General features: G+C 42.8%; 1 protein-coding gene across 2 annotated transcripts in view; it reads left to right on the forward strand.

Moving 5' to 3' along the window:
- Positions 1-7,250, forward strand: part of Grid1 (glutamate ionotropic receptor delta type subunit 1) — a 731,151-nt gene extending 723,901 nt beyond the window's left edge. The window contains exon 16 of one of the 2 annotated variants that reach the window (XM_059274150.1): positions 6,515-7,250. In XM_059274150.1, the coding sequence (XP_059130133.1) occupies positions 6,515-6,943 (429 nt within the window). In that variant the 3' untranslated portion in view covers positions 6,944-7,250. The remainder of the gene's footprint in view (positions 1-6,514) is intronic. The other variant, XM_059274152.1, reaches the window with a different exon arrangement.
- Positions 7,251-13,527: the final 6,277 nt, after the last annotated feature.

The raw sequence follows: 13,527 nt of genomic DNA on the forward strand, positions 1-13,527 counted from the left end.
ACAACATTTAAGGAAGGCTTCCTTATTACTGGAAGAATGCTACTCAGAAATGACAAGAACAGAGCTGGCACATGGATGATACATCTGCTTTCCTGCACCTGCTACCTCCCAGAGGTAGGCTTCACACAGGGCAAGGACACTGGGCTTTCTTGGGGTAGACAGGATCATGAATTTCTACCTAGTATTTTCCAGAAGATTTTGATAATAAGGGATGAGACTCAGTTCTTCTCTGGGTCAGATTCTAGAAATGTATCTCAGAACTCTGGTTTTTGTCTTCTGTTGAAAAGCGAGACCAGCTGTCAGGCAGTTTAATACACTGCAGAAATTAGCCCAGGGCCTTCCAGTAAGAGGGCATGGCACACTTACACACCACTGAGTATCTTAGAACCAGGTCTCTGGCAAAGCCACCTCTGCCTATGACGACTGCCCATCTCCTTTGTTATCGGTAATTTTTTTACCTGTGTCTGCTTCAAGTCTGCCTATATCTCCTTCCCTCTGCATTTGAATCACTTTGCCCACTCTCTGGAACACGGGAGCTCTCGTTAGGGGGTGATGAATATAATTGAGGTATTGAAAATTTTCTATGTGCCAGGAACCAAAGATGAATGTTTTACCAAGAACATTAGCTCATCTGGTCATAGGAGCTCAAACATATTTATTGAATGAATGAACCAGTCTGGGATCCTATAAAGAAAACGTTATTAAATGTTAAATTGTTGTATAATCATTGCAGCTGGATCAATGACTTTCAATTTTGGCTGCATATCAGAGATGATTAATTCTGGAGCTTTTGAGAAGTACCGATGCTTGGGCCCAGCCTCTATAAGGTCATATTAAAAGGATCTGGAAAACTGTAATCTACAAAAATCTCCACATTAGTTTCTGATATCCTGCCAAGGGTTAAAACCTTCCATCATCTTTCTACCAAGATGTCCAAGAACCTTCCATGATGAAGAAGGTGAGCCGTCATGGTAGAAAAGAACCTCAGGGATGGATCTAGGTGGACATGAGTACTGGTCTCAGTGCAACATTCACCATGTGTCACCCTGAGCAGGCCACTTCACTGCTCGTCTCAGTTTATTCCTCTGGGGCCTGCTGCTCCCACCTGATGTGTGAAGGGCTTGTTTGTTGCTTCTCATTTCCCTGACCAGAAAAACTTGAGAGGGAAGTGACCAAACACTCTCCCATAATGCTTCAGAGAATGATTGATCATTCCCTGAGTTCATTTAATTGTCTTGAAATTCAAACTCTTTGTTTCCACCTAATCATAACTCTCATACCCAAACCCAGTTTCTAGCAACATCTAAGAGGATTGTGTTGGTGGCACCACTCCCATCCATTGGCTTCCATTTACCACTTGGTGGGTCTCAATGATAACAGGAGAATGCTTCCAACAACCATCCAGGTCAGGTGTGAAGTCCCTGAGCCCTGGTTTTATTCCTGCCCACCTTAAAGTGGGAGCTGTAGGATTCCAAACAAAGTCAGTTCTAATGAGTCCCACGTGTAACATGCTGTTACATAGATGATAGTTTAGTTAATTACCGTTTTCCAATACACTGTATTATTTCCACATTGGTGAACAGCGGCTTAATTACAGAACTTTATCTCTGCTAGACAACGCCTGAGAGAGGTTCCCTGGTAACCTCTGTTTCTGCATCTGTCGTCATCTTTAACACAGGGTGAGGAATGCAGAGCTAGAATGCAGAAGATTTGTGGGTAAATGTAGTCAGTGAATTTTATGTCATATTCAGGGATGTTTGACTAGGTCAGTTGCCTACAGTAGATTAACGAAGGCAGCCATAAGTTCCCAGGTCTCTTTCCACAGCTGTCATTACCCGGCTGAACACTGAAGCCTTGGGATAATGAGGATGTAAACTGATGTAGTTCACATAAAAGAAGCCCATTATTTGATTTGCATAACATTATAGAATGCATCATTTTGTCTGAAAGAGGGATAATTATTCATGTCTCTCCTGCCACTTTCCTTGCTCAAGCTGATTACTTCTTCATCTTCTTTCCTTGGCCAGAGACATACAGGATCCAAACAGACATGACCTTGCATGTGCTAATCAAGAGAACAAACCTTGAAGGGCCCTAAACAAGATGGTCTTATGCTTCTTGCCTCTCAGTTCTGGCTCCCAGACTAAGCAGAAGGAGCAGGCATCCTAAGGCATGCTAAGTCTCTGAGGCAGGCTGCATTCAGTTTCCAGGGAGGTCAAGATGCATTTATGCTAGTTCATTTTCTCGTAGAGTCAACCAACCAGTACAGGATACTCCTGATGGACCCCTCTTCTCCCAGGGTTTATCTTGGTCTTGATGCTACTGGGAAAATGGAATTTGAATAGAAAGAGGGCCAACTGATTTGAGGAAGCTGGATTCTTGACAGCCATTTGGCATGGGAAGCTCTCTCTGGAAAATTTCTTCAATTGCTGTGAACATTTTCTGTGTATCCTGACATAGAAAGGCTAAAGGCTAATAGATAAGCACAATTGGGAGTTGATCTGCACTGCATGGCTTCACATTCCTTACAACTGATTCATCCATCCTTAATTTGAGGCAGGGAAAAGTATGCTAGGTTAAGAAACTGTTCAAGATCTTTCTATTAGGTTAGACAGAAAGTGTCAGCCAACACAGATAACACTACATGTTTGTTGTTATTGTTGTTGGTGGTGGTGGTGGTGGTAGTGTGTGGGTGTGGGTGGGGTGGGTGAGTGGGTATGCTTTATTGTGTTTTGTTTTTTATATATTTTTAAGATAGAACATGAAGGTGGGTGGGTACTGAGGTGGAGGAAGATCTGGAAGGAGTTGGGGGGAGGGAGAAGAATATGATTAAAATATATTGTATGAAATTCTAAAAATTTAAGTTAAAAAAAGAGAAATACACATCCTTGTTGGTACCTGACCTTGCAGCTTTATTAAAAGGCTAAGTTTATCTGTGCCCTACTGCTTCCCATTTCATCCTTGAATGTCAGTGTGGGTAGTGTCCAGATAAGAGGCCTCCTTTGCTCTCATTTTTCTTCACGGGACTTTGGTGGAGACACCACACCAAGCTGTGTTTGTTTCTCTGCCATTGGGTAGAGAGTGTTGTTTTCTCTCTGTCAGAGACCCTCAGATCCCTGTCTCCCTGGGGCATTCTTATACAGGAAGTTATCCTATCTCTCTATTTCCAATGTCTGAAAACCAGGAAGTACCTCCAGAGCACCTACCCTGGCCCAGTACTTAGCTGACTGTGAGTGAAAGGTCATAGCTCTCCCTTTAGCTGTCAGAATCCAGAGTGACACAGCTGGAACTGAGACGACTTGATCCCTGCCTGCTGCGAATTAGTCCACCAGGTAACAATTGTCTTACATTCCTGATGGGCGCCTTACAGTACTAAATTATAAACCAGAAAGGAAGAGAAGGCAAGGTTATGTAACTAACTAACCAGTTCTCTCAAGGAAACCCCCAAACACCATTCATCAGTTTTCCTTCTATGGAAACCATAGGCTGTGGTGAGGGCACCTGACTTGTCTAGTCTTCTCCAAGTTATGTGGCTGTAGGGAAGAGAATATTGTTGCCTCAACCCCTAGAAGCATCTGCAACTCTATCTCAGTGTCTTCACCTTCCACCCTTTCTTGTATATTTTGGGATGAAATAGTCTGTGAATACAAACATTCACCCGCTGAGTTGTGGTGCTGACTTGGGTTGGTTCAGACAAAGGGGCCATATCAAGAGCTGCATGGGAGATCATGGTAGCTGTGAAAAGGATGAAGATACAGGTTTGATGATGAACAGAGCCAGGGCTTGTCCTGAGGCCCAGGCCTGGAGAGCCTGGGAGCAGAACAGACAGTGGGGTGTGGCACCCCAGCTCCTGGATGAAACTCCAACCATTCTCTGTCTGAGTCTCTTTGTTGAGGATTTTCACCATGCTCTAATGTTCTTGTTTATATGATGGTTCACTCTGTTCACTGGGAAATGGTACCTGCCACCCACACCAAATAGAGTGAAGACAGCAAGTGACTCTCCAAAGCAAAGGAAGTATGGATTATTTAAGAAGTCATCAAAATTGAGGGAATTCAAGTCACCAAAACCCCCAAATAATAAATATAAAATACTATCTTCAAAATTGTATATGAAGAATGGAAACATTTTTCTTCATATAAAGAAAAGAAAAAACAGAAAGACAGATAAATCTCATATTGAGAAGAAAGTTGCACAGAGCTAGCTCAACTGTGGTACAAAATAATGAACAAATCACTTTGATTTGGTTTGCTATATATAGATTATCCTTAATGTACCATGGTTCAACTATGAGACTTCATGTTTACCATGGTATAAGATCAACATGCACTCAACAGAAACTACACTTCAAGTTTTTAATCTTTCCTTGGACAAACACTATGTGGTCCTATTTCTGACAACACTGAGAAGTGGCAGAGTCACAGTCCCAGCCAGCTGTGGAACACCAGCAGAAAGTACCAATGCTCTACAGTATGCCATGTTGTGAAAGAGAGGATGCCTGGTAGTTAAGGTGATTACATTGTTGGCTTATGATACTTTCAATTCACTGTGAGTCTGTTAAGATTTAACATTGTTAATTGAGGAACACCTACAGCTTACACATTTTTGAAGCAGCTAACAAAAGAATCTCATGAATGGTATTGAGCTAGACAAAGTAGAGAATAACATCACCACCCATTTCTCCCCACTTTTCCTATGGCACTTGCTAATCAGAGGTATTCTTATCCCAGAAGCAGCTTCCCAGCACTGATGAGCTAAGTCATAACTCTGGGAGGGTTCTGATCACTGGAATCCTGGGTGGTTTTCAGTGGCTATCCAGCTACTTCCAATGTCATTTCCATTTATGACACCAAGCTGATTTCCACAATGCTCCCTCACCCTCCGACAAGTATGCTCCTTTGTTATTCAGTCTCTTTCTGGCCTGAAGTGAGTTTCTCACTGTCTTATGGAAGTTGTCAGTTTTCTTGCTGTGGGAGATGTTCTGGAAACCACCATACATGCCTTACCAGAAGCTAAGCACAGTATGCCAACTATGAACTCATGGGCATTTAGACAGTGGAGATCTGCTTTTCTCCATAGCAGAGACTGTTGAGACAAGGAGTGAATTACAGGGCACTTTAGTTCTTTGCCCACCCAAGAAATACTGTATTGAGTCTTCCTAATAGTGGCTTTGTGATTGCCATCATGAAAAAGGAGGAGGGCTTATGCTCTTGATTCCAAGTGGCCTCCTAATGGGGAGCCCTGTCCCTTATCCCATAGGAGCTCAAGGCAATCAATCACTGGGATAACCTCTGCTTTGCATAGTAATTTCTTCTTTTTGGAAGCATGTCAAGGCCTCTACATCTCTTGGTATTTTGAAAATACTTAACAATCTAAACAGAGGTTCTATTCCTCTCTCTGACATATGCTACGAACACTAGACCACTGGCAAGATTGTATTTTAGAAATGAGCCTTGACATGATGTTTTCTTGGAGTCTGACATCAGAAAGGGCCAACTGTAGCCACCATCTTGCCCAGAACATTGACACCCACAGAGTCACAAATAGTACTGCAGTGTATACCCTCATTGGGCATCTGGTAGAGCTCTTTTCCTGGACACTTGTCCACTTCACTCGGGTGCGGGGTGGGACTGAGGGAACAGGTAACATCTTCCTTGAGCTCTCAAGCATAGTGACTACCTTCATTCAGTCTAACATTGAAGATAGAGCATGAGTTAACTGGAGAATTACAGTAGTCTTTATTTTCTTTTCTCAGCAGATAAATAAACCAAAGGTCTTCTGTTATGTCCCTCACTGTGGTGAGACAGGGTCTTGGATGAGGTTTGCCCATTTGGGAGACCTCATACAATCTTGACACTTCACTGTCCCTGCTCCTCTCCCCACTTAAAGACCCATGCCCTATAGCGCCCATGCCCAGATGGTGGTATGCTTACCCTCTGGGATGAACTAGAGATTGTACACAGAAAAAAACTAGGTTCCAGGTAGGACAGTGTTGCTTTTCCATATCTGACACTCATGGGGTTGGTGACTTATGAGGCAGTGGAATTATTCCAAACCTGCTCTTTGTGTAAGGCAGAGGTGACAGTATCAAGGCTAGGAAGGATGTTAATTCAAACTGCAAATGCATGGGGCATAGTAGGGGATCCAGATCATTCCTCTGTTTTCCTGGCACTGTATTTACCTCCTATTTCTGCCGGGTCTTCAAAGCATCTTGTCATGGGGTTTCCCCCGGGTGTGTCAGAGATTCTAAGCTGAGGGCAGTGGGGGAGAAAAGAGGCTTCTGATGCCTGCTGTCCAGGTCACTGCTTTATAAGGATTAGTGTTCTCGAGTATGGATTCCCTAGATAACCAAGGGTTGACCGACCATCTGATTGAGGGAAGGTGGGAACCATGAGGGATACTCTGTCTGGCAAGCTGGATAGGCCTGGTGCCTTCGGATATCCAGATTTTGCAGCACAGAGTTTCGCAGTAAACTTTTTGGATGTCCTTTCACCTTTCTGTACTCTCTCCTCAGGACAAAGAGGTGAATCTGGAGCAGGTGCACCGGCGCATAAACAGCCTCATGGATGAAGACATTGCTCACAAGCAAATTTCCCCAGCGTCCATTGAGCTCTCTGCCCTAGAGATGGGGGGCCTGGCTCCAAGCCAAGCTTTGGAGCCCACTCGGGAGTACCAGAACACCCAGCTCTCAGTCAGCACCTTTCTGCCTGAACAAAGCAGCCATGGCACCAGCCGGACACTGTCGTCAGGGCCCAGCAGCAACCTGCCGCTGCCGCTGAGCAGCTCAGCCACCATGCCCTCTATCCAGTGCAAACACAGGTCGCCCAATGGGGGACTGTTCCGACAGAGCCCTGTGAAGACCCCCATCCCTATGTCCTTTCAGCCCGTGCCTGGAGGTGTTCTTCCAGAGGCTCTGGACACGTCTCATGGCACCTCCATTTGACCGTCGCCTGCCCTCCTGCCCGTCTGCCCACCCACCCGACCAGCAGAGCTTTTTAATACAAGAAAATGACGACACAGACCACACACACACACACACACACACACACACACACACACACACACACAGACTCTTTCATTTTTCTTGTACATAAATGTAAATAATGACAGAATGGAGTGGGGTAAAAGTGTATTTTGAATATTCCCAATTTTCGAAGTCAGTAAAAAAAAAAAACAAAAAAACAAAAACTGTATGAATGACTTTGTAAATTTTGTTCTATATGAATAAAAAGGCAAATTACTTGTGATCATTCTGAAGTGCCAAAGGAGCCCCTGTTCCTGGGCCTTTCCGAGGGCAGGAAGGACCATCTGAGAGGAAGCTCCTGGCTGCTGGGGAGAAGGAAGACGTGGAGGAGCCCCGAATGCTGCTTGCTGCTGTGCCCACAGCTCTCCCTCTTGTCCTTTTCTCACAAGTCCCTCATTCTTCCTTCGGTGTCCTTGGGTAGAGTCCGTGTGTATCTGAGTCTAGAGCCCATGTTGGGTGGACCCATCCAGTCCCTGAGCTGCAGAGTAACCTGCCCTATCATGGCCCTGGACTGTCAGGCTCAAGATGCTGAGGTCACTGTGTGTCACAGTGTATAGCATGTGACTGTCCCCAAGGCCTCAGAAAAGATGCCCATATTGAGGTCACAGTCTCTGAGGCTTTGATACCTATGTGTTTATTAGGTCTTTTTTTTTTTTTTTAACTCTTTTTGTACTTAGAAGAAGAATCAATCAGTGACAGACTATAGGGAAGAAGGGCAGACTGCATCTAGGTAGAGGTGGGACTGGCCTGAGTGGGACATCTTTGGTTATAGGTTGAATTTGTCATATAGATTGTAGGATGCAGGGTGAGAAACCAGGTAAAGACTGTTCACTTGGATTAGGGTCCATAGCTCTGAGCAAAAGAAAAAGTATAGTTACAGACACATGGAGTAGAAGCATCATGGACACAGGTAAAAGGCTTCCACTGAGAGGAGTTGGAGGAAGTTTCTCCAAATGATGGAGAAATTGGGGACAAACAAGAGGGACCACATAGGGAAGGAGCTTGACTCTTTGGAGAAGCATAGCAAAAGACTCCTGTGCCCTAATGAAGCTATCCTTAAAGACATGCTCTTTATGAAGTCAGCTACACAGGACCAGATCTCAGCGCTAGCCCTTTCTCCAGACTTACTGTGTTTTCAACTCCAGGAATCCTCAAACAATAAACCAGCCCACAGCAGGGATCCTTCAGGCTAGAAGCATCTTATGTCCTCTGAGATGGTGAATTTGCTGGGAAGTCCTGTTTGATAAAACTAGGCTAACCTAAGGATCTTACCTCTCTACACTGCTCTTCGTGGGGTAACTAAACTGTAGAACCAGCAATGATCCATCAGGAGGAATCTGAGCTGTGTTACTTAAGTTGCTTCCTCTTGTTTTGAAGACCAAGGTGTCTCTGATCTCCTACACTGCTGTGATGTAGAACGTAACCCCATCCAGCTCCTACCCCTACCACCAATAGATGTGTCAAGATCTTGGTCTGCGGTTATGGAGAAATAAAAAAAAAATCCTGTCAGTTGCTTCTTCTGTACTTCTATATTCTTGTAGAGTTAGTTGAGAGAGATATTCCATGAAGAAAATAACTCGCCCAAGATGAATTTATTTCCCCAAATCCCTAATGATGTTAATGAAGAGAAAAGAGTGACTGTATCACACAGTTAGCTAAAAGCACCAGAACAAAACAAGACAATGTTCATAGTTGTGTATCTTTGGCTACTGGAAATTCCATGATGCTAGTGTTACTGGAGTGATTTATCAGCATTTCTCTAGTTAGTATGTGGACCTTGAAGACAGGTGTGCATGGCAAAACCTGGGTTGGCTACCTAGGTGGTATGGGCTTTGCTTTCATTTCATCAGCACTTTGGGCAATATATATATATATATATATATATATATATATATATATATATATATATGAAATCATTTTAAAAGTCAAACTCTGGTCTCACTGCCTTATCTTACACCTGTCTGTATTCCAAAGATGACCTGGTTTCTTTGGTATACCATAGATATGGATGTCTTTGCTTCAGAGTAAGAGACTCTCTCTGTGTGTACGTGTGTGTGTGTGTGTGTGTGTGTGTGTGTGTGTGTGTGTGTGTGTAAATAGAGAAAGAGAGAGGAAGGGAAGAGGGGAGAGAGAGGGCGGAAGAGAGAGATTATCTTTGCAAGAAAAGTATAATGATTCTGGATGTTCTAAACACCTAGCAGTGTTATTATTACCATATTTATGTCATTTTTTTATTTCCCTACCCTTGGCATGAGGGGAAATGATTGATATTCAAGCAAGTTCTCTAGGGAGAGACAACAACAAAACCCAGATTCTTCCCAACTCAGATATCTGTGTCAGCTCAGAATGTATCTTTTTCATGCTTTGCTCTGTGGATTTATAACTCTGTTTAGACTCTTCCATACATTTTAGGTATATTTTGTGCCTTCAGACACTGCAAATAATAATCAGCATTTGGATTAAAGTTGTTTAATAATAAAAACTGTCTGCTCCTAATGCTCTTATTCTCTGGGATTGAAGTGCACTCTGTTTCGGGGTGTGCTACAGCCAGGTATTGAATTCTGCCTGCTGGCGTGCACAGTTGTTGGGGGAACTCTTTAACCCAGGTGGGTCTCAGGTAGACATAGGGATAGACCATGCCCTCTTTATGCTGTATATATCCAGTGTCCACTGACAGAAGCCAGCAGACAGTAGGAGGACAGACTGGGCAGCAATTCTAGACTTTGGTTTGTTGATGAACTTCCTTTAAAAGATTGAGTTCTTGGAAAACTGCTGGGGAGAATGAGGCCATAACACACAGTGCATTATGCACCCCCTTTCTCGTGCCAGCTGGCTGTTTCACTTTTATCATCTCTGTGTTCACTCTGATCACAGAGCACCCTTATATATGCATGTTAAGCTCTCATGGGACCCCGAGTGTGACTTCTCAGTGTACACCCTTCACAAGGTCTGTGTTTCCTTTCTCTCAAGGACATGTCCCACACTTAGTTCTCTCCTTGTTCTGGATTCCTTCTCCACAACCTGCCTGATGCTTGTGCTTCTCAGCCTCACCAGCATCTCAGTGTTCCCTTTGGTTTCTGGAACTCCATGGGGAAAAGAGCCTTGGGGTGAGTCGGCATGAGCCCAGAATGCTGGTTTACATGATAAAGATCTCAACTTCTGGAAACCCAAAGAAGAATGCCATGCCAGGGCCTTGCTCTTCCACTTTGGCAGCAATGTAAGTTTCTCCTATATAGGGGACAAGGTCTTCAGACAGGAGATGGGCTAGAGCAGAAACTTTCCTACATTATCTAGACAGACAGATGGACCAGACAAGGATGGCTGTAAGAACCCTCTAAACTGCTTTCTTAAGAAAACAAAAAGCCCAACTCTTAAATTCTATAAAATACAAATCATATCAAGGCAAAAAGATACTAAACTTATTCTATACTTAATCATCTCTTCAAGCTCTAACGGGAGAGCAGTGACATACACAATTTGGAGAGGGCCACCAGGTCTAATGGCCTTTGCAATGGGTATTTACTTCCTGGGGCCTCTGCTTCTTCATTTAATAACCTCTTAGCTTAATAATATGTAAGAAACCACAATAAACATTTCAACAACATTAAATATTATAATTACATCTTAGGTATAATTAAGTATCTCACATAAAAAGAGAGATGGACCATGTCGGCTGTGGTAACTTGGTTCTCTTGTATCTCTGCCTTCATTTTTCAGTAAACCTTCATTTTCCAAAATACACGCTCATGAATGGGCCCCTATGTTTGAAAGCCTTGCATTGTACTCCTAGGTTTGGCAAGACAAGATCAGATAAAAGCTAAACAATCTTAATTTCTCTTTTTAATTTAAGCCTTTCCTGGATGTAATCATAGTAAACGAGGTAGCATTTCTTTTCTAACACTTTAAAGCATTCTTTCTCATTTCATACCATTACTTATTTTCAACAAATTAATTTATACTTGATTCTTATCCTCAGACCAAGAGATTGTAGATAATAGTTCTTTTCCTTGTCAGTAACCTTAGTCATTGCTTTATTTTTCTCTCTCAGCAGTATTTTAGTTAGAAGAGATTAGTTAGGAAAGAATGGCAAATAGCTCAGATAGAGCGGGCGAGCTCACAGACCCTGCCTACAAAAGGAGGGAGGGTAATTTAATTGTTGCTGCTGCCTGATAACCTCCAAGCCCCACAGTCTGAACCGCATACTGAGCTCCAGTGCACCAGGAATCTTCTTTGCAGCAAGAAAAGCTCAAGCTATGGAAGTGTGAAATGACAGTGGCCAGTCTCTGAAAATGAGGCCATCAAACAGGGCCCTTGACAACTTAGGGTGAACAATTAAATGCTATTCAAAGAATACTCAATGGCTGGGACAGATTCCAACATGCAGTTTCCAGGAGTAACTAGGTATCAAAGCTCAAAAAGAAAAAAGTATTCACTAGTACCAATATATTGAAACTTACTGACACTCAAAAAATATACCTGGACACACTGACATGTGTGCATGCTCAATTGCAAGCATCTACATCTATGCAGACTTGTTCACCCTATCTAGCACATCCATGAAGCATTTAAAAAGCAAAGCATCATGGGCTTGAGTGCTACAGAGCTGGGAAACAGGGTCCAGGGGAAGAAAGATGCTGCTTGAGGACATTTCTGCCCAGTGCACAGCTCAATATAACAATCAACCAAGCAGCACTGTTCAATCAACTGCTAAGGAACAAGGCTTATCTCTGGGAAAGTGGCTCCTTCCTGCTGGGCATCTTAGGGCACACAGCCAACTCTTTTGTTATTAAAACCTTACTTTCTTACTCTAAAATCCTGATTTTTCAGGCCATTGAGATGGCTCAGAGAGTGAATGTTTGCTGCCAACTCTGAAGACCTTAGTTCAATCACCAGGGCCACAAAGTGGAAGCAAAGAACCAAATCTCACAAGGTGTCCTCTGTCCTCCCCACTAAGCACACCAAATAACTAACTAACTAACTAACTAACTAACTAACTAAATAAATAAATAAATAAATAAATGTAATTTTAAAATTCAGTAAAGAATTTAAGAACCCTAACTCTTTACCAGAATCTCTGAAATATGCACAAAAGCTCAACCATTCTTCAAGACAGCTTGTTTCTATATAAGATCTACAGTCATATTCATATCAGTAACTGTTTTATTAATGATGTATCAATTTCCAGGAACTCTACTATACCATCTGTATGGAACTTCTCTTCTTTTTAGATCAGTGATTCAAGGTAGATATTGTTACCTAAGAGTTATATGTAGGGAAATTTAAAGTATGTGGTCCCAGAGTCAGTGAGTACACACTCTACTAATGATGCTGTAGTGCTTGCATCTGCTGGATGCAGGTACACTTATCCACTGGATCCAGGTTGGTTGTTTCTGTCTGAGTGTATAGTGTCATGGGTACTAATGGGTATTCTTAGCTTTTATATACACTACCTTGTCCTTGGTGTCCTCAGAGTATACAGGTAAAAGTGATGACATGATGGCTAATCTTGATTGTCAACTTGATAATACTGAGCAGGACACAGGAGATTATTAGAGCAAACTTCCATGTATGCTCATAAGGTGTTTCCGAAGGACATTAACTAAGGAAGAAGACATGCTCTGGATATCTGTGGGGACCTTATATAGACTGGGGGCCTGTGTTTAATAAAGGAAGAAAACAAAGACCACTCATTGTAATCAATGTGTTTCTCTGTCCTTAGCCACCTTAATGCATGCTGCTCTGCTTCAGCACACATTCCCTGCTATGGTGGATTGACACTGTGAGCCCAAAGAAATTTCCTCTTTTAAGTTGTCTTGTGAAGCATTTTGTCCCAGCTATGAAATGACTAACACATGAAATTGGCACTAAAGAAGTAGGGTCATTGCTGTGATGAAGCCTGACTGTGTGATTCAGAAGCCTCAGGAACTAGTTTGGCACATGGAGAATTGGATATTAAATGACGTAAAGATGCAGTCTAGAGAATTCCTAGAATGTTGGGGGAGGAGCTTAGCGATTCTGGTGGGACTTCCAAAGATCAGAATGTCAATAGGGTTGCAAACAGTGAGCACTGTATTCATGAAGTTTCAGATGGAATTGATGACTGTTGTGGGTCAGAGAAGAGGTATTCATGTTGGATGCTGGTGAGTAATGGTCTGCATCTTGTCTTTATTACAAGACCTTCTTAAAGACTACCCTTAAAACTGATGAGCTACTTTATATGATGGAGGAAACATCAAGGCATCCTAGCATTCAGGCTGCCACATGGGTATTGCAGGCTGATTTTAGCCAGGTCCACAGTGATAGTCATGAGCAGAAAGCAAAGGAAGAGTCTGAGAACTGGTGAGATGGTTCAATTGGCTAGACCATACCTACCTTAAGTTGAATAGTGTAAAGGCTTTAATTTATTTGAAAAATGAGTTTATTTTGAAAAGAGAACTCTGGAAACCCCATGCACAGGGCCATCTAGAGAAAAAAAAAAAGCATTTCCCAGTGTTCAGCAACCA

Source organism: Peromyscus eremicus, chromosome 9, assembly GCF_949786415.1.
Source record: "Peromyscus eremicus chromosome 9, PerEre_H2_v1, whole genome shotgun sequence".
In the NCBI taxonomy this organism is placed as follows: domain Eukaryota; kingdom Metazoa; phylum Chordata; class Mammalia; order Rodentia; family Cricetidae; genus Peromyscus; species Peromyscus eremicus.